The sequence below is a fragment of the Camelus dromedarius genome, chromosome 1 (assembly GCF_036321535.1).
Source record: "Camelus dromedarius isolate mCamDro1 chromosome 1, mCamDro1.pat, whole genome shotgun sequence".
NCBI lineage: Eukaryota > Metazoa > Chordata > Mammalia > Artiodactyla > Camelidae > Camelus > Camelus dromedarius.
The window spans coordinates 46,013,939-46,037,028 of NC_087436.1; the positions used below are offsets into that span (position 1 = coordinate 46,013,939).

The 23,090-nt window shown below is 34.4% G+C and overlaps 1 protein-coding gene across 6 annotated transcripts in view; it reads right to left on the minus strand.

Moving 5' to 3' along the window:
* Positions 1-509: 509 nt before the first annotated feature.
* SEC24B (SEC24 homolog B, COPII coat complex component) overlaps positions 510-23,090 on the minus strand; it is a 71,911-nt gene continuing 49,330 nt past the window's right edge. For 4 of the 6 annotated variants that reach the window (XM_031467824.2, XM_031467806.2, XM_064483664.1 and 1 more), the window contains 18 exons: positions 22,571-22,755; positions 19,901-20,003; positions 18,588-18,714; positions 17,785-17,894; positions 16,039-16,151; positions 13,551-13,669; positions 13,142-13,197; positions 12,687-12,893; positions 10,650-10,773; positions 10,081-10,239; positions 9,190-9,363; positions 8,457-8,567; positions 6,553-6,728; positions 6,007-6,144; positions 4,996-5,100; positions 4,195-4,287; positions 1,849-1,952; positions 510-1,418 (listed from right to left, as the gene is read on the minus strand). In XM_031467824.2, the coding sequence (XP_031323684.2) occupies positions 1,304-1,418; positions 1,849-1,952; positions 4,195-4,287; positions 4,996-5,100; positions 6,007-6,144; positions 6,553-6,728; positions 8,457-8,567; positions 9,190-9,363; positions 10,081-10,239; positions 10,650-10,773; positions 12,687-12,893; positions 13,142-13,197; positions 13,551-13,669; positions 16,039-16,151; positions 17,785-17,894; positions 18,588-18,714; positions 19,901-20,003; positions 22,571-22,755 (2,319 nt within the window). In that variant the 3' untranslated portion in view covers positions 510-1,303. The remainder of the gene's footprint in view (positions 1,419-1,848; positions 1,953-4,194; positions 4,288-4,995; positions 5,101-6,006; positions 6,145-6,552; positions 6,729-8,456; positions 8,568-9,189; positions 9,364-10,080; positions 10,240-10,649; positions 10,774-12,686; positions 12,894-13,141; positions 13,198-13,550; positions 13,670-16,038; positions 16,152-17,784; positions 17,895-18,587; positions 18,715-19,900; positions 20,004-22,570; positions 22,756-23,090) is intronic. The other 2 variants (XM_031467813.2, XM_031467838.2) reach the window with 1 other exon arrangement.

Genomic DNA, 23,090 nt, shown 5'->3' on the forward strand with positions numbered 1-23,090 from the left:
CACACATCAAGAGCCTTTTTCCTTCCAAAGTTCATCTATGGGACTTTCATACTGTATACGATAAGACTTTGTTCCAAAATCTAAGGATCATTCATAGTTTTTATAGTAAATAAGCTTTTAGTAAATGAGAAATATTTTTCATCAGTATAAAACCACTCTCAAAGTTCAAGATGATAATCTTAAAGTCAATTAAACAGAATAGTCACTTATGTTATGAAAATTTTCTTGCTATCAATGTGCAGGAGAAAATGCCTAATTGAACTGAGAAAGATAAATTAAGGTTATGATTAAGTCAGTAATCATATATATTTTGAAAGTAGCATTTATCTTCAGAATACAAATAGAGTTAAGTACTTGGTAATGTCCACAAATTAATGACAACTTATTCACATGTATTACTGACTGAAATGTAGTATCATTGCATTTCCCTGAGCAGTAAATTCAGTACATCCTATACGTAAAAGTATCACCAACTCCCCCTACCACAAACACACAAACATCAAACCATATTTTGTCAAGCAAAATATTTTTAATTAGTAGGCTGATCATAAATAAATCCACATAAAAGATTTAACAGAATTACAAAGAGTTTTGCATTTCTTTTGTGGACTCAATTCATAGTATGCCTTAGTCAACCTCTCACTCTCTAACTGGGACAAAAAGAGTTGTCATCCAACAACGCAGCACAGTTTAAGCGATTCATATTCTGTAAGTTACATTTTTACATTTCTTTACAAATGTAACATTTATGTACATTATATATATTTTTTTCTATAGTTCATGTACTGAAACTATTGTTTTTACAGGGAAAATATTGAATTCATTTAATGAATATGAATCATTCCTTGTTAAAAAGTAATTCATATAAACAAGTAACACAGTACCACTGCCTTTTGGCATCTCTTTGTCAGAGTTCAAGTCCAAAAATGTTATATTACTTATAAGAAAAAGGATTTTATCTAATTTTACATTATGACATATCATTCCACATAGCTACCTAAGTTTGCTGGCTTGCAATGAACAGAGCACTGTACTGCTGCACTACTGGAAATGTGTAGAAACCAATTCGAAATATACTTGGTGCGACAGCATCATCATTATCATTAATTTAGGGTGAAGAAAATCTGCCACATTCTTTCTTCCTCTTTACCTCTTGCCAAAGCCTCAGACAGGGTGCTGTGCTATGCTATGTATTGTCTCTCGTAACAACAGATGCCTTCATTTCAAATTTCCTATGTGCTTCTCTGACAGATTATGCTTTACCTAGGTTATAGATCCTCTTCTTGTTCAATTTTACCCCACTTCACTTACAAATCTGCTGCTGAACATGAAGCAAAAATTCATAGTAAGAGAATGCAGCTTCTGTCCGGTCTTCAATCAAATGTTGAAAAAATTCTGTTTTAGCAGGACTCTCATCTCTGAAAAAGAAGAAAGGGTATTTATCTTAAAATGCACATTATTAAAAAGAATAGTTATACATTTTAAAAATTACTAATCATGAGGACTTTATGAAAATGCATAGGGGATATTAATCAAGTAACAGCATTCTACCACTAGAATTTTGATAATATTTAAATATAAATATAAATATTTTGATAATATTTAAAATTTGCTTTGTGGGGGAGGGTGTAGCTCAAGCAGTAGAGCGCATGCTTAGTATGCATGAGGTCCTGGGTTCAACCCTCAGTACCTCCTCTAAAAATAAACAAATAAATAAACCTAATTACTTCCCCCCACCAAAAAAAAGAAAGAAAGAAAAAACAATTTTTTAAAAAAATCTGCTTTGAAGACAATTTCACATAGATTGGACAGGATAAGACAGTTTTAGTAAGTTACACAAGTACTTACTTTACCACGTGAAGAACTGGGCTTAATGGTCTGTTGTCTCTAAGCCAAGTTATAAAGGATCTGGCTCTTTCTGATGAAAGTGTGTCTAGCTCTGGAAGATGTGTCTGATAAAAAAATGTAATTAGGAAATTATTACCTTTCTCATAGACTCTGGCAGTATTAGAACTAAATCATGATTGCCACTTCCACCAACCAGCTGCCAGCACTCTATTCCCAGCCCCAACAGCACAAGCAAACACATTAAATTTACATTGTTGACAAATATGTTTATGTTTTCTTGACTAAGCCAATAAGACATGTTTAATGATATACATGTCACTGATATTTTACCTGAATATTATATTTTTTCTGGATAAGTCAATAAAACATACACATGTCACTGGTAGTGTGTTGCACTTTTATATTTCTTCTAAAGAAGTATCAAATGAAGGGGCTATCACTAAGTTCCAAATTCACTTAACAATTATACCCTATTCTAATAATAGCCATTTTTAGAGAATTTTGTTTCCTTTAGTCCTTAAAATTTAAGGGCAAGGAATTTTAAAGAATAGTGTGAGTGTGTAAATATATTTAAAAACTATATGCAAGACTATTGTAAAAAGACCTAAATAGTCTATTTACATATACATACATACATATATATGTGTGTATGTACATATACATACATAAAGTTCTTTTTTAAGACAACGTAATAGTAAACTAAATAACTCAAAGAATATGGTATGTAAAAATTTTAAATAGAAAAGTTTGGGTTAATTATATTTATAATTTATATCAATGTTTAAAAAGTAAAAGAATAGAACAATTTCTATTTGATATAAATTTTTCTAAGATTTTTGTAAGTATATACTGCTACTATTATATATACACAAACATTTTTGAAAATATAAATGGATCATTTTATGTATACTATTCTCTTCAGGCTTGTATTCTTTTTAATAAATGCATAGCTATTACTACATATAAAGACTTCCACGAATATCTATAGGGTGTATTCTTAGGAGTAAGTAATTTACTTTGTGATACATACTATGTGATTTTAATTTTAACAGATACTGCCAAATGGCCTTCCAAAAGACTGTATAAATGTACGGTCCAATCAATTGTATTTAACAGGCCTGTTGACCTATTCCCTCTGCATTATTGCCTATTATCAAATTTTAAAATCTTTACCATCTGACAAAAATCTGAAAAGAAATGACAAAAAGTGAAAAGAAATGCTATGCTGTTATTTTATTTTTATTTTCTTAATTATGAATGAGGCTCAGCGTTGTTTCATATAGCCGCTACTATGTTTTCCCCAATGAACTGTCTGTTCAAATCCTTTTCCCATTTTTCTTTTCTTATTTTTGAGGCGGGGGGGGGGTGTCTTTTCCTTAAAGATTTGTAAGAGAACTTCTTATCCTAGAGAGATAAGCTCCTTTCCAGTCATATGACTTAGATAATCTTCCAATTTTGTTGTTTATCTTTTGGCTTTACTTATTTTACCAGATAGAAATGTTTCAAATTTTTTAATCTTTTCCACCACTTACAAAGGCCTTACCCATTTTAATATAACAAAGACTTTTTTTAACATTCCATTTTTTCACAGTGATTTGAGATGATTTACCACATTCTATTTTTCGTGAATTAGATCCATTTCTGAATTCAATTCTGTTTCACTCATATGTTTATTGTGTCAGTATCACAGTGCTTAAATAACCACAGCTTTAAAATAAAGTTTCCTGCTTTATTTAGTAGGACTTATTTTTCACATGATTTCCCCTTTGCTGACATTATTGTCTCTTTTCAAACTTTTCCTTACTATCCTCATTTGTTGAGTTTTAGAAATGAACGCTAGGATTAATGTGTCCAATTTAAAAAATTCAATCAAACTGTGAATGTGGTAAGAATTACATTGACTTTGTATTAATTTTGGGAAAAAGGACATATTTACAATGGACTATCATTTTAGTCATAAAACAATGAAGTACTGATACATGCTACAACATGGATAAACCCTGAAAACACTGAGAAGTAAAAGAAGCCAAACACAAAAGGCCACGTGTTGTGTGATTCCATACATATGAATTGTCCAGAACAGGCAAATCCATAGAGATACAAAGAAGATTAGTGGTTGCCACGGGAAAGCAGGAGGGGAGAACTGGGGGATATAGGTTTCTTTCTGAGATGATAGAAATGCTCTGAAATTAGATACTGGAAATGGTTGTACAACATTGTGAAAATATACTAAAAACTAATGCATAATATACTTTAAAATGGTTAAAATGGTGACTCGTGAATTCTATCTCATAAAAATATTTAAAACAAGGAAGTAAAAGTTAAAGCTGTATAAAATGCACTGACCATTTTCTGTGGTATTGATGCAAAATTAGGATACCCAAGCACATCCTCTATAAAGTTATTGTCACAGCTTTTTCCAATCCAAATGTAAAAAGCCTAAAAATAAAAAAACAACAAAATATTAATACTCCCTTTTCTCAAAATTATCAAGCATAAAAGAGGTAAAGTATACTAATCCAAAACTCAAATCAAGTAGGAACAGACATTAAAGTAAAAAGGAAACCTGTGATTGGCACATTTGGCATCTACATCCAGGAATCTACAGTGCGTCTAGATTTTTTTTTTTTTTAACCATCTTCCTTACTTTTTCCCCAATAGGAATGTAATGCTTCGACCAGGGCAACTGATTCACTATACTTCCTGTCCACTAATTCCATTATTTCAACTACTATCTGTACTTTAACTAATGCCCCCCGCCCCTTGCCCCATCCCGTTCTGTGGCTGTCAGGATCCTTTTCCTGATCATGAGGTATCATTTATGAAGCCATCTTGACCATTCTGACACCCTTCACCCCCACCCTGTCTGATGACTTCTCCTGAACTCCTAATCATTAATGGCATTTCAGACAATGGATAAAGTTGAACTAGATAGACTTTTGAGGTTCCTTTAAATTTTATGAGTCTGTACGATAAAATCCTTGAAGACAGGAATTTATCTCTTTATCAAGTATGTATCATCCATGACACCCTCTGAGCTTCTAATCCATGTTTCACTGCCTGATCTGTGATAATAGAGCTGGACCCTGTAAGTGTTTCTTCTTTTACCAGCCAAAATGTTAAGCTTTGTCATCAGACGGTGCTTACAGAGCCACAGTCCATGAGGAAAGCACCTTCTCTCGTCAGTTTCTCGGCAGACAATTTTTGAAGAGGTGGCTGAGGCACAACTCTGTCGTTAACATGTATCGCACCCTGAAAAGAAAAAGATGGAATGTCAATGAGCTTACGCTAGTATTATCACAGTTTGGAAGTTAATGGCCACTAGCTCTTTATGAAATGACATTTGAGAATTTTGGAGGATGCAAAAAATTACAGATGACCTTTGAACAACATGGATTTGAACTACATGAGTCCACATATATGCAGCTTTTTTCAAGAAATACTACAGTACTACATGATCTGCAGCTGGTTGAATCTGTGTGTACAGGACAGAGGATATGGAAGGCTGACTATCAAGGGTCACTATATTGGTAACATATTTCCACCTTGGCTGTAGAATCAAGACACTTAAATGTATTTAAATTAAAAGACACTCAAGTATATTCAAATTTAAAAGATAAAAACATGAATATGTAAAATGATCTGGCCATTTCCTCCCCTGCTGGGATCAGGATATGTTAGAAGTATGACTAACATATCTCAGTAACAAAACACACAGAAGATTCCAAAGAGTGGAGTTTTAACACAATGAAGAAAAAGAGACTACATAATTCCATTTTAAAAATACTATTGGATACCAGATTTGGTTTATAACACTATAATCAAAGTTGTGCTCTGATCATATCAGAAACAGTCAATATCTCCAAAATTTAAGTGGACGTGCTCACTCTACAACTTAGCTTTGTAATAAGTATTGTAACCAAACCCACAAGGTGAATTGCTTTTGTATGAAACTCTTTTTGAAAACTCCATAATCATAATTGTATCCGATAGTCCTATTGTCCAACTAAACCGATGGCTAGTGTTCTTATTTAATGTATTAGTACTACAGGGGAAAAACAGAAGAAACTGTTACTCATACATCATCTTAGCTGTAGAATCAAGACACTCAAATATATTTAAATTAAAAAATTTCAAACACACTAAAAGAAACCATACCTCATCTGTCAATCTGTCTATCCTGTATAAGTTGGGGTGAATCATTTTCATTAGATGAACAAGCGGCTGACACTTTATCTGACACATGGCATATACACGGTCATCCAGGCGTGTGCTTGTACCAGTTCTAAAGGCTTTCTACATGGAAAAACGATACACATCACTCAGTAAAACACAAATATAGTGAACAAATATTCACATCAGAGAGACCTGGATTCAAATCTCAGCCCTAACATTTAATAGGTAGGTACGTGAGCAAGTTAATTAGCTTCTCAAAGTTATGTTGTCATCATATGTACGTACACCATTATTTAAGTTGCCCCCACATGTTAGAGTGAGAGTGTATGGTTCCATGAGAGTCATCTGTATTTATACACCTTCATTTTCCACTGATCTTTTCCTGTTCTTCAAAGTCTTCCAATGCTAAGCTGTATAACCATCAATTAAATATTTAAAATCCCACAGAAAACTGAGATTTCATTTCTTCACCTATGTATCGAGAATTTCAAAAGACTTTATTAAAGTTAACAGTGTATAGAAAACTACCTGTTTGAGAAGGGCCAGTACATAGAGAGGAAACAACTTGAGGGAGCTGGGTGCTATCAATGCAGAGTGCTGTAAGTTTGAGACAGTTGAGCCATATGCAGATAATGAATCCACCACAGCGTTCACTAGGGCATCTCTTGCATCTGATAGGCTTGATGAAATTGATCGATCCACAGCTATAAAGCAAACAAAATGGAAAGGTATTTAACCAACAGATGCCAATGAATACTACAACATAAAATTTACATGCATTATTTAAGAAACCAACAAAAATTTCATTTTTAGGTTAGAAAAATACATTTTACTTGCTCCCTCATTACACAATTTTTTGGAACTAAATCTGAATAAACCTGACAATCAAAACAAATCTAGATTGCTTTCGACCTTTTTGTTTTAATCTTTTTTAAATTTGAAAACATAACCACTATTGATATTAGAGAATGTGTATCATCCATCTACTTCTGAGAAAGCTCTTGGGGATATTTCCATTACGCAAACAGAAGTCACATGATTAAGTATCACTCTTTACTGCGTAAACAATATAAGTTCTGTGAAGTGAAATATCCCTTATTACCCTCTAATATGTCCTTTGTCAAAGCCTTCCTAGGTCAACAAAAATAGAGGGCAAACTAAACACAGGTTCTCATACAGACACTGAAGAGCCAGCTATCAGTGTGGAACTTATTTTCCTCTATGTATATAAGATTTGGGAGTTGGATGGACTAGAGGTCCAGCCTGAGCTCTTGGATTTACTAGCTGTGCAAGTCTAGGCAAACTGATTGACCTCTCTGAGCCTCCATTTTTTTGTCTCTGAAATAAGACCTATTAAAATAAAAATGACCTACATATATGCCCAAGTACTAAAAATAAGATTATATTGAAAAATAATTATGGTTAGCTATAATTAATTTGAAATACAGACACAAAGTGATAGTTAAAATATTGGAATCCTTTAGTAAAAATACTATTATCCTTTTTCCTAAAATGAGTAATAATGATTATTTTTCTCCAGGATTACACGGAAAATAACATGGTTCATTTTACATATACATTTATCTAAAAGGTAGATTTGTTAAAAACAAAACACTCAGTGTTATATTAATTCCCTAACAAATTGTTTTTAAACTCACATACAGTAAAATTTACTTTTTTGAATATAGTTCCATGGTGGTTATACATCAAATGCACAGCCATGTAATCACTGCCACACTCAAGATATACAACAGTTCCATCACCCCAAAGGTATTCCCTGGTGCTGCCCCTTTGTGGTAAAACTGTCTCTGCCCCCAACCCTGATAATCACTGATCTATTCTTCATCCCTATAATTTTCACTTTTCCAGAATGTAATATAAATGGAACCACAAGTATGTAGCCTCTTTGAGTCTAGCTTCTGGCACTTAATATAATGCCTTTGAGTCATCCATGTCCATTCGCATACTAACAGTTCATTCATCGCGAAGTTGTATTCCATCGCATGGAAGTACCATAGTTTGTCCATGCATTCACCAGTTGAAAGACATTTGAGTTGTTACCAGTTATTAGTGATTATGAATCCCACAAAAGATTTTTAAATTAAAGAATTAGTGAGAAATATAAGAACAGTCCAATTCACACTGCTGCAAATGAAAATGTAAACCATACATACCTTTTTAAAAAACATTTTTGTTTATTTTAACTTTTTTGTGTGGGGGAGGAAGGTAATTAGGTTTATTTTTAGAGGAGGTACTGGGGATTGAATCCAGGACCCTGCACACGCCAAGCATACTCTCTACCACTTGAGCTGTATCCTCCCCCAGATATGTACTTTATAAACAAGGGATTTCCAGGGTAAAAAAAAATGCCCAGGCTTCAGTTTTGAGGACAGAAAAATATATTTCACCTATTCCTTCACTTTTTTACTCACCCATGTTTGCCAGAAGGCAGATGGCAGCTTGTACATCCACTCCTGCATATACGTCTGCTAGTGAACTTACCACTGGCAAGCAAAGCGTATGCACTCTAATTCTCCGCTCACCTAATGAAAGGATAAGTCCATGTCATTGCAACATACATCAGACCAACACAGAAATAAATCAAACATATCAAAGTATTACTCAAGTTATTGTTTTGATTAGATTAAACCACCAACAGGATTCTGAAAGTTTTACAATGAACATGTCTTAAAGAAAATTAAATACCTTCTAAATCTGAACACAGAATATGAACATATACTGTATTTTGTATACAGCTGAACATTAGATTTTGGTTTTTATTTTATTATCACTCATTCTAAATTACATGCAACATAGTAAAACGTCAGAAAACTTAAGACTATGAAATAACAAATGTAGGCTTCAAACGCCATGCAGAATTCATGTTACGGGGAAAGAAATAATGCTCAGGATGACACAGGTGGATTCGGTATGAGACATTCTGGTAGTGTGATCCTGGGAATACAAGTCTTCCACAAGTCAAAAAAGGTATTATTTAAAGAATCAAAAATAAGTTGAAAAAAAAGACTGGAACTTATATTCAATTAACTAATACAGATTCCATTACCTCCCATCGTGTGTTCATTCATTCTCCCCATTCTCCCAGCCTGTGAAAGGAGGAGAGAATCACTGCCACAGGTTATATTTCATTTCTGTTAACCTTACCTTTGCTTGACGTATACAGTAGGGCTGTCTGAAAGCACACTAAGGAAGTATCTGTCAAACTTTCTTCAATTGACAGCTGTACTGCAAACCCAGCATCAGGATTGATGTTGGCAAGGGATAACAGATCAGTGGAACGGACGAAGAAGTTTCCATGAAAAGTATGCATTGAAAGACCTAGGTAAGAGGAAACTTGTCATAAAAGATGAAGTAAGAGCAGTATCTTAGGCTAAAGCTACTTTTTAAAATAAAAAACATCTCTGATTTTGAATCAAAAGGATAACTGGGGAGTAGTACTGGAGTGTCAGTGGAGGTTCTAAAATACTAATTCAAAAAAAAGCCCAGTGCAGGTTATGCAAAAGGAGACTACACATTTAACTTGTATTGACAACTAATCTTTTAATATTTCCTCCTTTGTGATCTAAAGTCAAAGACCTAACATATAAAATTAAACCAATGAAGCTTTTACTGTACAACTTACTTAAGAATTAAAATAAAGGATGAGAATCCTTCCAACATTCACATAAAATGAAGACAATACAAAACTGAAGACCATCTGAGATGATTAGGAAGGCAGACTATTAATTTGACAATTTTCACTTAAAATTGTCCCTATTCCTCAAATTCTTCTGAAATCACCTCCAATATGGGCTTTCTCTTAGATTCTTCCTAATAAAGCAAAACACTACCTTTTCCCACTTACTCAAATTACTTAAAAAATTGGGCAATGGCTATTCAATAACTATATATATATATATTTAGAACAGGATACGGCTAACTGAATCAAGCAGAAAATCCTTTATAATTATTATATGTAGTCATAGTCAATATATGAATGTTTATTAATTTTGACAAAAGTATATAGTACAAAGCATAATTTGTATTATTTCATACCTTTAGTACACCTTATTCTCATAACAGCTTCAAACCCAATTTTTCTTGTGAGATATCGTTTTAGGTCTTTTTGTAACTTCTCTGCTTGTGAAGGATTGTGCATATAGTGGAAAGACGGATAATAATAGATGCAGCCTGCAGAATACCTGGAAATGCAAGCTTTAGAGAGAAATATAAAAAGAATTACCTGCAGAAACAATAATATCCTACTTGTCCATATTCTATATTACAAAGTGCAGATTCTATATTACAAAGAAATCTAAGTTATAATGAAAAAAAACCTAAGCTGTTAAAAAAAATGAGGATAATATATAACTCTGAGAAACACAAACATCTGTAAAATGTAACATACGGTAAGGTTTACTGTTGAGCAGAATGATAAGGGAACTATGTTTTAAAAACATAGCATTTTATATTTGTATAGCGCTTTGAAGTTTACCAGTAATTTTCATAGACATTATCTAATTCACGTATCTCTCCCCTGAAACTATTGAGAACTTAAAAGTTTAGATTTAACTATATGCTAGAAATATTTATGTAAACAGATAAATACAGTAGTATCTCCTTACCTAGAGAAGCGAGATCAGAATACTGTGAACTTAAAAGGAACAGGTCCACTGCAGTCTGCTGCCCTGAGCAATCTAAGGCGAGTTTCTTATAAAAATCAGTTGCAGGGCCAAGATGCTGTACAACCTAAGTCAACAGGTCATAAAGTAAGAGCTAGAAACCCTGGGAATAATTGCTAACATCTATAAAGAAAGCACTTATGTGCCAGCACAGATGTTTCATATAAATTACATTATTTAATCCTCATAGTAATATGTATCTCATAGAGTTATCCACATTTACAGATGAGGAAACAGACAAAAAAATGATAAAGTAACTTGATCAGTTCCATAGTTGTAACATAAAGTCAGGAAGTCTGGCTCCAGCGTGACTGCTGTTAGCCATTATTATATGTATACTGCTAAGCAAAAACACGAGAGAGTAACAGATTAAGGAAGGCTTTTCCTGTTGGTGTGAGGACACTTGAGCTGAGGAGATGGCACTGGAGAAGAGTTAAGAATGCAAAAGCCAGGCTCCAAGTTCTTAATTACTACACTATACAACAATATGTTTCAATCTTCTTAATTACAGTGCGTGATTATCGTATTAGAGTTTCCTCAAATATAGAGGAATATGCAATACAGAACAGATACTTACGCTGTTGAGTGCCAGGCAGAAAGAGAGCATTTCTGGAAGTTAAATGAGGGGACAAAACCCACAAAACTGTATTGAAGAATCAGTAAACACTTTCCTGTGCTCAAAACACCTCAGTATTCTCAGTGGATTTCAATGGGTCAGTGAACTGAATGCTAGCTGTACTTGTTGATGAATTAAAATATACTTGCTCCAATTTATTTTGAAATTAGCTCCTTTCTCAAAAGCAATTTAAAAACACAATGTCTATAAAAAGTAAAATATGGTGCTGCTCTTCTCTAGCAATGTGGTGAAGAATAAAAAAGCAACAATACTTAATGGTGGCTAGAAGATGAGAGTCCTTAAGAGTACAGGACGGTAACAACCCCAATAAATAAAGCACAATAAAAGTGTAAATACAGTTTACACTCCCTAACCCAATAATCCACTTCTAGGAATTTATCTTAAGGAAAAACTGAATATGTGGCTAAAAATTTTATGACACTATTAAAACTGTTAATTCATACTCATAACTGACATTATTAAAAATGTTTAATTCACACTCATAACTATTTGCAATGGCATTTTCTTATCTGTAAGTTGAAGTCAGACAAAACTTACGTACAGAACAAAAATGATTGTTCTAGTAAAATTTTTATTTGAAATAAGGGATTACAATACCCTGACCAAATCTCCATGTAAAACTTAAGTAATATTCAGTCTCATTTTCTTTTTTTAAATAATGAAAACACTGGCAACAACTATTCAACACTAGGAGGCAATTAATTAAATCAAGTTTTCACGTTTACTAAAAAATATTTTTAAAGAGAATTTTTAGGGACCTCAGAAAATGTTCACTATATACTCTTCAGTGAAAAATGTCAATTAATAAACATGGTATACACATGTAAGGCCCAATTATGCTTACTTGTATGTATTTGTGTAACTAAATGCTATTATCTTAACAGTGAGATAATTGATCATTTATATTAGTTTCCATTTTCCAAGTTTTATATAGTGATTTGTATCACCTTCATAATGAAAAAATGTATTAGTATGTGCATGTTAAATTATAACCTCAGATCGTGAGTATTATCACTTGTGAAACAGAAAAGAGCACTGAAGCCAGAAATTCAAGTCACATCTTTACCATTAAACAGCTACTTAACCTTTGGTAAGACTGTTTAATCTGTTTCCTCATCTGTAAAATAAAAGGGTTGGGGTAGATAATGTATAAATTTCTATAACTTGTAAACAAAGTTATAAAAAGAACACAAGGCAACACAATAACAAAGAAAGATTAATTTGAGTTAAACTGTCTCACCAGTTTTTTTCCTTACTATCAATGAAGTGGAAAAACAGAACAGACACAGTCTTAGAGGCAGAGACACGATCCTGAGCATGACAGAGAAACCAATGTAAAATACCTTTGTGCTGGATCTCTGATTAGGGTCCTCTCTGGACTGCAGAAGGCCTGCCCCCAAGGAAGGCAACTGTGTCTGAAACACAGACACGCGGCCGCCTGTTGGAGACATTAATTTAAAGGCAGCCTGAAGTGCAGGACCCAGGGCGCTGTGTGTCTCTCTTGTGTTGGTGAACATATTTGGTAATGCATTCAGTAAGTCTTTTATAAGCTGGAGAAACAAGGATTAAAAGTTGAATTACTGGGAAAGCAAGGCAATATTCTTCTTTAAAACATCCCAGAGTATAGTATGTGCCACTACATTTTAGGGGATGGTAAACTGAGTAGTCAACAATGTGCTACCTACATTGTTTACTGCAATGTTGATATAGTCCACGTATAACAGATGTTCAGCATTTTAGTTATCAGTTGAAGTAACAGAAATATTTTAATACTTTAAGGAAAAAAAATCATTCTCACCTCCTTACTTTCATGTAGATTCACAAGCAAGCTATCCGGTGTGGGCAGAAAAACATCTATAGGAAAAACATGTATTTTAACCAAAAGATAAATCAGGTCAAAAGAATTTCACATTTAAAAATCTTAGTTTTTTAAAGGCCATACATGTAATGGGTACAGTGATAGTGCTTTATTAACTACATACACTCTGTATTACACACGTGTGTGTGCTTGAGCGTGTGTAGGTATACACACACAGGTGTAAAGAACTTATAATCACGTATTTTCCAGGAAAACAATGATTTTAAAACAAATATCAAAGTGCGCCAAATTATCCTTACAGCATTATGACATGAGGTATTGTAAAATACAGTAGCCTGAATTCCAAACTTCTATAGTGAAAAAGACTGTTATTTTATTCACTGCTTACCATCTATATCAGACACAATCAACATTTGAGGCTGTGATAATCCTTCTTGTAAGTTGTAGAAATGAATAGTGCTATCAAAGGTCATGAATCCTATTCTTGTTCGTGAATCGCCAGGAAGCCTAAAGATACAAATGACAATTTAAAATTCAAAGTGCTAAGTAAACAAATTTTATTAAAAACAAAGGATAGTAAACTAAGTCTAAGAATAAACACATATGCTTTTTAAAGAAAATAGAAAAGTTATCCCTATCTACACCAATGTATATCAGCGGACAGCAAACATGGAACTTTCCATTTTCAGATGAAACCACTGACATGTTTAATAGAGTTCATGCTTCAGAAAATTGAACTATATTCAAATAATAAACCAATACTAAAACTGATAATGATTAAAACCAAAGATTTCTTGCTAACTTTCCTGTGAAACACATTCCGTTAAGTGAAAAAGTACTCATATTTTCAGTAATATTATAAAAATGATGTATCTTGTTTAAGCATTTTAAGGAGAACTAATGCAAATCAGATTTTAACATGTAAAATTTTAAATAAAAACCACATTTAGGAACATTGAGACATTTCATCTATCATCAATCGTTTAAAATTTCCTGTTAGAACTCAGTATTCAAAAGCCAATGATACAAAAAAAAAAAAAAAAAGATACAGCAAAGAAGAACAAATTACCATTTAAAAGCCTGTCAAGCTTTCTTCATTAATAAGATAGATGCTTTATCTTGCCAAAGTATATTTCTAAGTACCACCAAGTATGTTAACTGTTATTATGTAATCTGTTGTTTTAGCAATGTCTTTAAAATATTTTTGAATGTTACAGGATGCCGAAATAGTGTGCATCAAAAGCAAAAAGCATTATTACTATTATGAGTGGTCAATCAGGCTACTCAGATAGAGTCTGCAAGCTCGGTCAAAAAGCCTGTCAGAGAACAGAATACAACAAGCCATGTGGGTATTTAGTTTACAACACTGGTCAAGATTTATGTTGTTTACACAGACTAATTTCTTCACTTCTTTGAGATTTCTAAGGTCACTGAGTATTAGGGCTATTTGTTACCAATCAGATTGGAGGCAGCAAATTCCTTTTTCGCAAAGCCGCAGCCACAGCCCTTTCCAAAACTATCATACTACCTTGCTGCTATCCTATCACCGTTTCCTTTTTTTTTTTTTAACTTTCCTAATACTTTTATTTTCCACTGTAATATTATATATATATGTTTTTTCTATTTTCCATTCCCAATTTTATCCTTTTGGTTTTGCATAGTCTATTTAATTCACAAATAGTCACTCACCTTCGTTGGACTGGCTCCTATTTCTAGGGCTATATCCTCATACTTTCCCAGCAAGTTAACGCTGCAGTTTTAAAAACTATTTCTTTGCAGGGGGTCTCCCATTCCCACCCACTGCTATAGGTATAACTGAATTAAGTAATTGTGACTAAAAAAAGGACAAATGCTTTAATCAAGGGTAAAGATATGAAAAATTTAGGTTACTAACAGAAACAAAAAGCAGACCATTGAATATCCTTGGAGGTTTTTAATCTTGAATGTCTCGATGTTACTGGTTTATTCACAGGCCAAACCCAGTGATGTGGAGGTTATGGTGACTAGAGCTAGCACGCAGTAGAGCAAGAACCCTCAAACTCGAATGGAAGATGAGGGCGAAGAACCTTTTGGAATCACTAAGAGTACTTCAGACAAAATATTCACACGTGACCACCCCCACACTGCTGCACATGGCAAGAACCACCGCAGCAGTGGTTCTTACTGACAATCTTAAGTTACACTTCTTACGGGTGTTGGAGAAGAAAAAGAAATGTACAGAAACAACTTTGTTTTCCAGAGATTTGGAAGATTTATCTTTTAACACGGTTAAGGGTCTCCTTTATGACTAATACTGGTAGACACAAGGCAGGAATTAGAGTCAGGTATAAGCAACCTATCCTATACTCTGTTTCCACTTTCAAAATAAAGCTCATTACTAATGTGCCAGCTCAGTTCCTGGCTTCCTGAAATATTCAGCACAAAATCAATTCCCTCTTTCCCTTTATCTGTCTCATTCTATCATTAGCTTATTGAAAACTCTCTTATAAAAATCTCCTTGCACAGGCATGATTTACAGCTAGATTTCTCTCTCTATCCAGATCCTTGCTATCCTGGCCAACTCAAAATTTCTGGGTCCCTGTGCTCAGAGCTGCTAAGTCAGAGGGGTGGCTAGATGAGACCTAAATTCCTTACTAAGTATTAAAACTTTTATGACTTTAAGATTCAGATACCAAATCATAAATCATAATAATCTAAGTAGCAGGAGCTTTATTCTAAGGTAGACAGGAGGCATTCTTTTCATGATAAATTAAATTAATCAAAACCAGCTCCATAAATTGCTAATAAACACTTCATATTTAAATACATTTATGTATATACAATCATACACACACACACACACACACATATTATGAGTAAAAAAAAAAACCTCTTACTTGTCTAGATTTTCTAACAGTGACTGGCACAAAACTGTCAAATATCCAGCCTCCACTGCATTATGAGACACATCTAAAACAAACAAGTAAACTGCGGGCTGAGGAGGACGAAGCTGAAAGGAATAGAAATAATGCAATTTATTCAGTAAGTACAATTTATTCTCTTTATATCACAATTACTACTAGATACGATTCTGGATTAAGCATTATTAGGCAGTGATTACATATAACGGTTAAATAAATAGGCTAAATTTCTTCCTGATAGAGTGTTAAGTTTATTATTTAATACTAACCTCTGTATCCCTTCCCTACTCTTAAAACATTTTTTTTTCAACCTGACAACCATCAGGACTATTGAGTCACCTGGTAGCAGCCGAATCCCAAGGGTTAAGTGCCAGGTGCAAACAAAGTCCCTGTGATGGCACTCTAAGTACATGAAATCCTATCTGCTAGAGATACATAAGAAGTATATATATATTTAATATGTTTATTAAATATTTATATTTATATGATGAAGCATTTATGGGCTAAATGCTATGGTGCTGGGGTTAGTATTTAATAAACTCCAGAGCTGGGGAGGGATGGGGCGACTGGGGTAGACTGGGGACACATGAAATACATTTAGCAAAATGTTGATAATTATTGAAGCCTGGTGATGGGTTAATGATGGTCATTAAACTATCTTCTCTTCTTTCAAGCATACTTGAAAATTACTATTATGAAAGTTAAAAAGGGAGGAGATATATATATAAACTTCAAAAAAATATGCCAACGAAGAATGGTAAAAATTAAAGATTACTTCTTGCTTCACCACTTCAATTAGATAAAGATTCCTAAGGAGCCAGGGCAGAGCTGGCAACATAATAAGATGTACAGAAAGCAAGAAGTTGAGAGTAAAAGTGACCAAGAGAAAGTTTACTACAGTTAATATGGAAACAGACAAGAAAATAGTAGTTCAGTGGGCAGATGCTAAATTGGACACAAAGGACCATAAAAATCACAAGAATAAGTTAAGAAATGGGCCAAGCACCAGGAATTCCATACATATTAGTTGTCCCTGTTCACATTTTCCCACTAGCAACACTTTACATTTATACGGACAACAAAGATTAGAAATGAAGATACAGAAGAAATGCAAGTTATTAAAAAGATACTTGAAATGAGTAGAAACAAAAAGATGATGAGCAGAACTAAGGCCAAGAATTTGTTTTTGTAAGTGGAAAAGAAGAATGAGATCTGAAGAATCAGTGTAATTAAAGAACAGGGGAAATTTTATGATTAACTGGGAAGAGCAGAATCAGAGTGAAGCTAACATCCATTCATCTTCACATCTGCACTGGGTGTACCAGTAAAATGGTGTTATCTTTAAGGGCCTGAAAAGTGCAGATGTGTTTTTTGGCAAAAACACGAGTTTCTCTGTTTGAGTATCTTAAATATTAAATACTAAATGATAATTAGATTATTTATATTTATCCATACAAGCAATCAAATCAAAATGGCAACAAACTGCAGATGTTGGTGCCCTTCATGAAACGTTACCAATGTTTCTTAGTGATATAATTGCATTCTTCCAGGAGATCTATAATATTTACAAAGAATTTTCTATTTGTTAAGTATAAACTTCCAGCATTATTTCAAAAAATTCATATCACAATTTTAAAATTTAGACAAGAATTCACTTAACAGCAAACTATAAATGACCAGTACAATTGTGTCCCACAACTAATTTCAACACCGAATAGTTACCATGTAATCTGAAGAGGCAATGAACTCCACTGTTGAATTCTGAACTTCTGGCCGTTTATGAGGCTCTCCATAAGACCGGGTGATGGGGTTATACATAAACTCTTCAGGAACTAGGTAAGATTAGGAATCCAGCGTAAATTTAGTAACACAATTTGTAACTAAAAACATTTATATGCCTAGAAATAAACACCTCTATCATCAGTATTTATGAGGTTTACAACAGTTCTGTGAACACCTAATGATAAAAACCAACCTCTTACACCCGCTTGAAAAAAATAAATCAGAAGGATAAAAAAAATTTATTTTCTGAAATCAGGTGAGAAAACCTGGACCCAGGTAACTCTGCTTCCTAGGCTTGTGTCCCATTTACTATACCCCACGACATGGAAAAGAAATCAGACAAACACAAATTTGAAAGCAATTATACCAAGAGGACCTAAGAAATGACTGAAGAGGACAAACGGATACACACGCACGCTTGTGTCCACATGCACTGGCAAAGATCTACACTGAGCTGAATGGACCAAAGGTACAAACAGAAGACAATCTCAACTTGTCAGGGTCAAGCATACTTAGTCTGCATGACCTTCGCTGCCAATTTCATGAATTCCTTTTACTTTGCCCTCCCTGTCACTCTCCTCATTATCAGTTATACCCCTGGCCAGATAAAATGAAGCGTCCCTAGACTGTATTCTTTCCATTAAAAGTGACATGAAAGTTTTTAAAGCAATGAGGATAATGGCAAAAAATGTCAAAATGTTTTAAATAAATTATACACACTTTTTTAAGAATCTGAAACTCACCATCATTAATTCTGTAGCACAAATTGCATTTCCATCTACGTTGATCAATGAAGGATACAAAAGGGTTGATATATGTTCGACAAGATCGGCACCTCACAATGGTATTGGATGTTATTACTGGTAATTGCTAGGAAGTAAAATAAAGATGTTGTAGCAGACAAAGCACCCGAGGGAAAAATGGACCACAGACTGCTCTTCTCCACATACAGAACAGAAACCACACTTGTTTTTTGAAATTGAAGCATTTTAATAAAACACACGAGTATGCTGAGGAACGCAAGCAGCAATCTAGCTTTCTCCCTCTTCTGTCACAAACTATCAAATAATACCAAAGTCAAGTCAAACTGAACGTAATAAAAGTTACTGGCTGACAAGAAAAGTCTTGTTGGCCAAGAAAATACAACAACTCAGAGCTTAGAGCTTATCAGCTAAACTCAAGAAACAACAGTGAGAAACATATACCATATAAAAATGCCTTTGTCTCTGCTGCCTGACTGCCCCTCGCACTAGACCCTAAGGCATTGCGCAGTAGACAACCACACAGTCCTGGTGGGGACTGCGGCCACAAGAAGCCAAATACAAAATGCCTTAAAGAAATACATCTCTTTATGCTTAGCTTGGAAAAGGAACTTTATATTCAACATAAGAAATTCAGAAAATATGAAATATTATTCTGTCTCCCTGAACTAACCCCTGATTGGAAACTTAAAAAAGTTAACGTTTTCATCCAATAAACTTGACATGTTTAGACTTTATTATTACAAAGGTTATTTAGTTAATATAGTTAAGAACAATCATGCAGTCCCCCCCACCTCAACTGGAGAGCGTGGCTGGTGCTTCCTTTACGTTTAATAAAGAACCCCTAAAGTTTATATATCATCTATGGCCTTTTCAACTTCCAAAACTAATTTTTCAAAATCCAACTCAGTTCTCACCACTTGTAGAAAAATTCTGCTACTGTACCCAGAAGGAATCTCTTCCCATACTGTGCTTACTACCTAAGTAACTCACAGAATTTGATTATGTTACACATATTAGTTATCCGGAACAGTAATTACTTGTTTTCACATCTTTGTCCCTTGTTAAATAAGAATTTCTTGGGGGCAAGGCCAATGACTTAATCATCTTGCTGTTTACCAGTGCTTAGTTTAGGGACTGTCACAAAACACGTGGCAGAAAATGTCTGCTGAATTGAATCTGACAGAAATGAATAAATCTAACTTCAAATAAAAGAAGATGAAAAAAATCTAAGAAAATACACAATCTGAATACCTTGCACATGAGCACAAACATTTCTGAGGATGTTACTTTACCGTTAGGTCTCTGAAGGGATGTAACAACAATCCTAAAGGAAGCTTAGCTTTATTCAGTAAAGCCTGTGTCTGTGGAATATTTGTCAAAGTACACCGAAATGAACTGCAAAAATATAAACGACATGGACTATGTTAGCTATCAGAAAACAAAACAAAACAAAAAAACTGAAGTAGCTAGTTGTAAACAACTAAACATTTAAGGGCAAACTCGTAAAAATCATCTGGGTATGTTACATAACCATAACTAGGAGAATTCTGATTACTTTAAACAGGCATGTATGTTATTTATGTCAAAAGACCTAAATTAAGGAGTCAACATTTTCATGGTGGAGAAGTGCAACACATTAAAAAAAAAAAAAACAACAGTAACTCTACTATGACTAGCAGGGCACGAGCAGGAGGCGGTAGAAAATACGAGTGAAAAGATACACCTCTGCACCTTTAATGATGCTGTTCCTGCTTTACTGCCCATTTTTCACATGTTGAACTCTGACTCTTACTGTGAGACTCAAAGTTATAGCTTCACATGAAACCATCCGCGCCCCGATCACAAGTCAGAAGTAAAGACTTCTTCCTCTGTGCACTGAGATCTGTTTATGCTTCTATGGTATCAATTAGTCGGATCTGCTAGCTGGCTGTGCACTTTGTTTATATCCTCCACTGGAGATCAGAGATATTTTGTCCCTGTGTCACCCTGGTACTATTCCTCTCACAGAATAAGTGCTTAAAACTTATTAAGTTACAAATTAAGGTCAGCAGACGTAGAGTCAATAAAGGAACAATCCAAGAGATAAGAGGCTGAGGTACTGGAAACCAGGACAGGAGTTCCTAAGAAGAGTGTTGAACAGTATGTAGAGATATCCAGATACGTGTTGACTCTAGGCTGGTGGTGTTCCTTGAACACGCCAAGCTGGCTCCTGCTTTGGGACTTCAGCATTTGGTGTTCACGTAGCTTGGCACACTCTTTTTCCAGAGTCACATCTTGCTCTCTTGTTTCATTCAAATTTCTATTCAAGTGTTAACTCCTTGCAAAAAACGTATCCTGACTCAATTAAAAATAGTCACCCTCCACCCTCACTACTCCCTACTTCATAGTAATCTCTGAAAATACATTACATACTCACTGGTTTGACTATTCACAGTATGTCTTCCCTAATATGATATTGGCTGCATGAGATCGGGAACTTTGTTTCTTTCATTTACTGCTTCATTCCCAGCACCTAGCGACAGTGCCTGGCACTTAACTTGGAAGGCATTCAGTATATATTTATTGAATGAATTATCTTAACAATAGCAGACACAGTTACTATTCCTGTTTTACAGCTGACAATACTGAGAACTTAAGAGGTTGAATAACTGGGACAGTTTCATGGCTACTTATCAGTGGAACCAAGGTAAGAACCTAGGTTTTTCAAACTCTGAAGCATACACTCTAAAGCCTATTACTCTGCTTTGCTATTTTGGTAAGAGATTTTTTCATAGAAAACACATAACTGAGTAGAAGCATACACACCATCCCCTACCTGTGTGACCCCTTACACATGTACATATACTGCATTCACCTACTTGGGGATGCCTAACCCATCACACACAGGCCGTGATCCACACACCTACTGCCCTGACAGCAGTTTACATTAAGGATGGGCAGCTCTTCTCAATCTAGAATCATTGATTATACATTTTTATAGATATGATCTTGGCACTCACTGATGGGGGGCTGGCAATAGACTGTGGCAGAAGAGGTGGAACCCTCAAAGCATCTCCATTTCCTGTTTCCTGTATTGGAAATCCATATAAGGCAGTGGCTGAAAAACGCTAGAAAACTATCGCCTTAAAAAAAAAAGCCTTTAAAGAACACTAATTTTCCTAATGCAAGGAAGAAGATAATGTTGTCTGTGAATCAGAGTTTACTTTCTGAGGAGAGATTCCAGAAGCAGGAGGTCTTCTAAAAAGCATCCTAGTCTTAGGAGACAGAAGGACCGAAAGCAGACAAGAACGGAGAACTTTTAGTTTTGGGGGCACTGGGAGGTGAGAAACAGAGCTCACCCACCTAAAGGATACACCAGGGGCTGTGGCCACCAGAAGGAGGCTGCCTGCTAAACTGTTCCACGAGGCAAGGAAACACTCAAAGAAAATCTAAATCTAAATTCAGGCTGGATAAATAAGCCTGGGGTCAATGGTCTTCACACTCTATACTGAGTGGGAAAAGAAAATTCAGAGGAAAACGTATCTGAACCTGGGGTCTACATAAGTGAAGTCTGTATCCTTTTCAAGCAAAGATTGACGGGCATAAAATTTTAAAGATTTCGCTTAATTTAAAAGACATCAGAAGTTACTACTGGTGAAAAGTGAGGAAAAAAGAAATTTAAGAAAAGAAAAATATAGTTAGATTTGGGTTCCTAAGACCCTTCACTAAAATAGAAAAAAAAAATTCTGAAGCATTAGGTGATAGGGAATGAGACTGAATGGCAACAGAGATGGGGACAGGGACAGGTGATCTGAATTGAATTTTACATCTGGAACTTCTTTACAGACTAAATTAGAAGAGTTTACGTTAACAAAACTTCCAATCAAGGAATTAATATCATATTACTTTTACTATTTTTGAAAGTCATACAGTGTTTTTGACAAGGTATCTTACTTACTTAAGATTTTAAATTAAATACTTACTCTGGGCTACAATTCAATTTTCTGAGGTCTAAATTCAAGTTAGGTACAGGAGCCCAAACAGGAGTCATGGGTAAAATATTCCTCTCTTGAGTAAGGTTTACAGGTCTCAAGCTCTCTGGCTGTGAGGAACTCTGAAGACTCAATCCTCCCAGACTGGATGACAGTTGGTTCATACCAGGATACTGCTGAAAAGAGCAACTCAGAATGAAACAGAAGAACAATATAACAAGCATAAATAAAACTTATAGTATACATAGGTTTTAAGCATACAGAAAAGGCAAGAAGATAAGAAAATTTAAATCTGGCTTTGTAATAGCAGGATGACTTAATAGAGCAGCTCACAGCTTAAAGCATTCTTGAAAAAAAAAAAAAACTCAAAGCAAAATACTGAATAATTTTAAAACTTATTTGCACCATTAAATTTCACAGCAAAACTTCAACAACAATGCTTTCAATGTCAAAGAAGTTAGTTTCTCTGAATACACTTCATACTAGAAAGGCAGGATAAATGCTTGTTTTC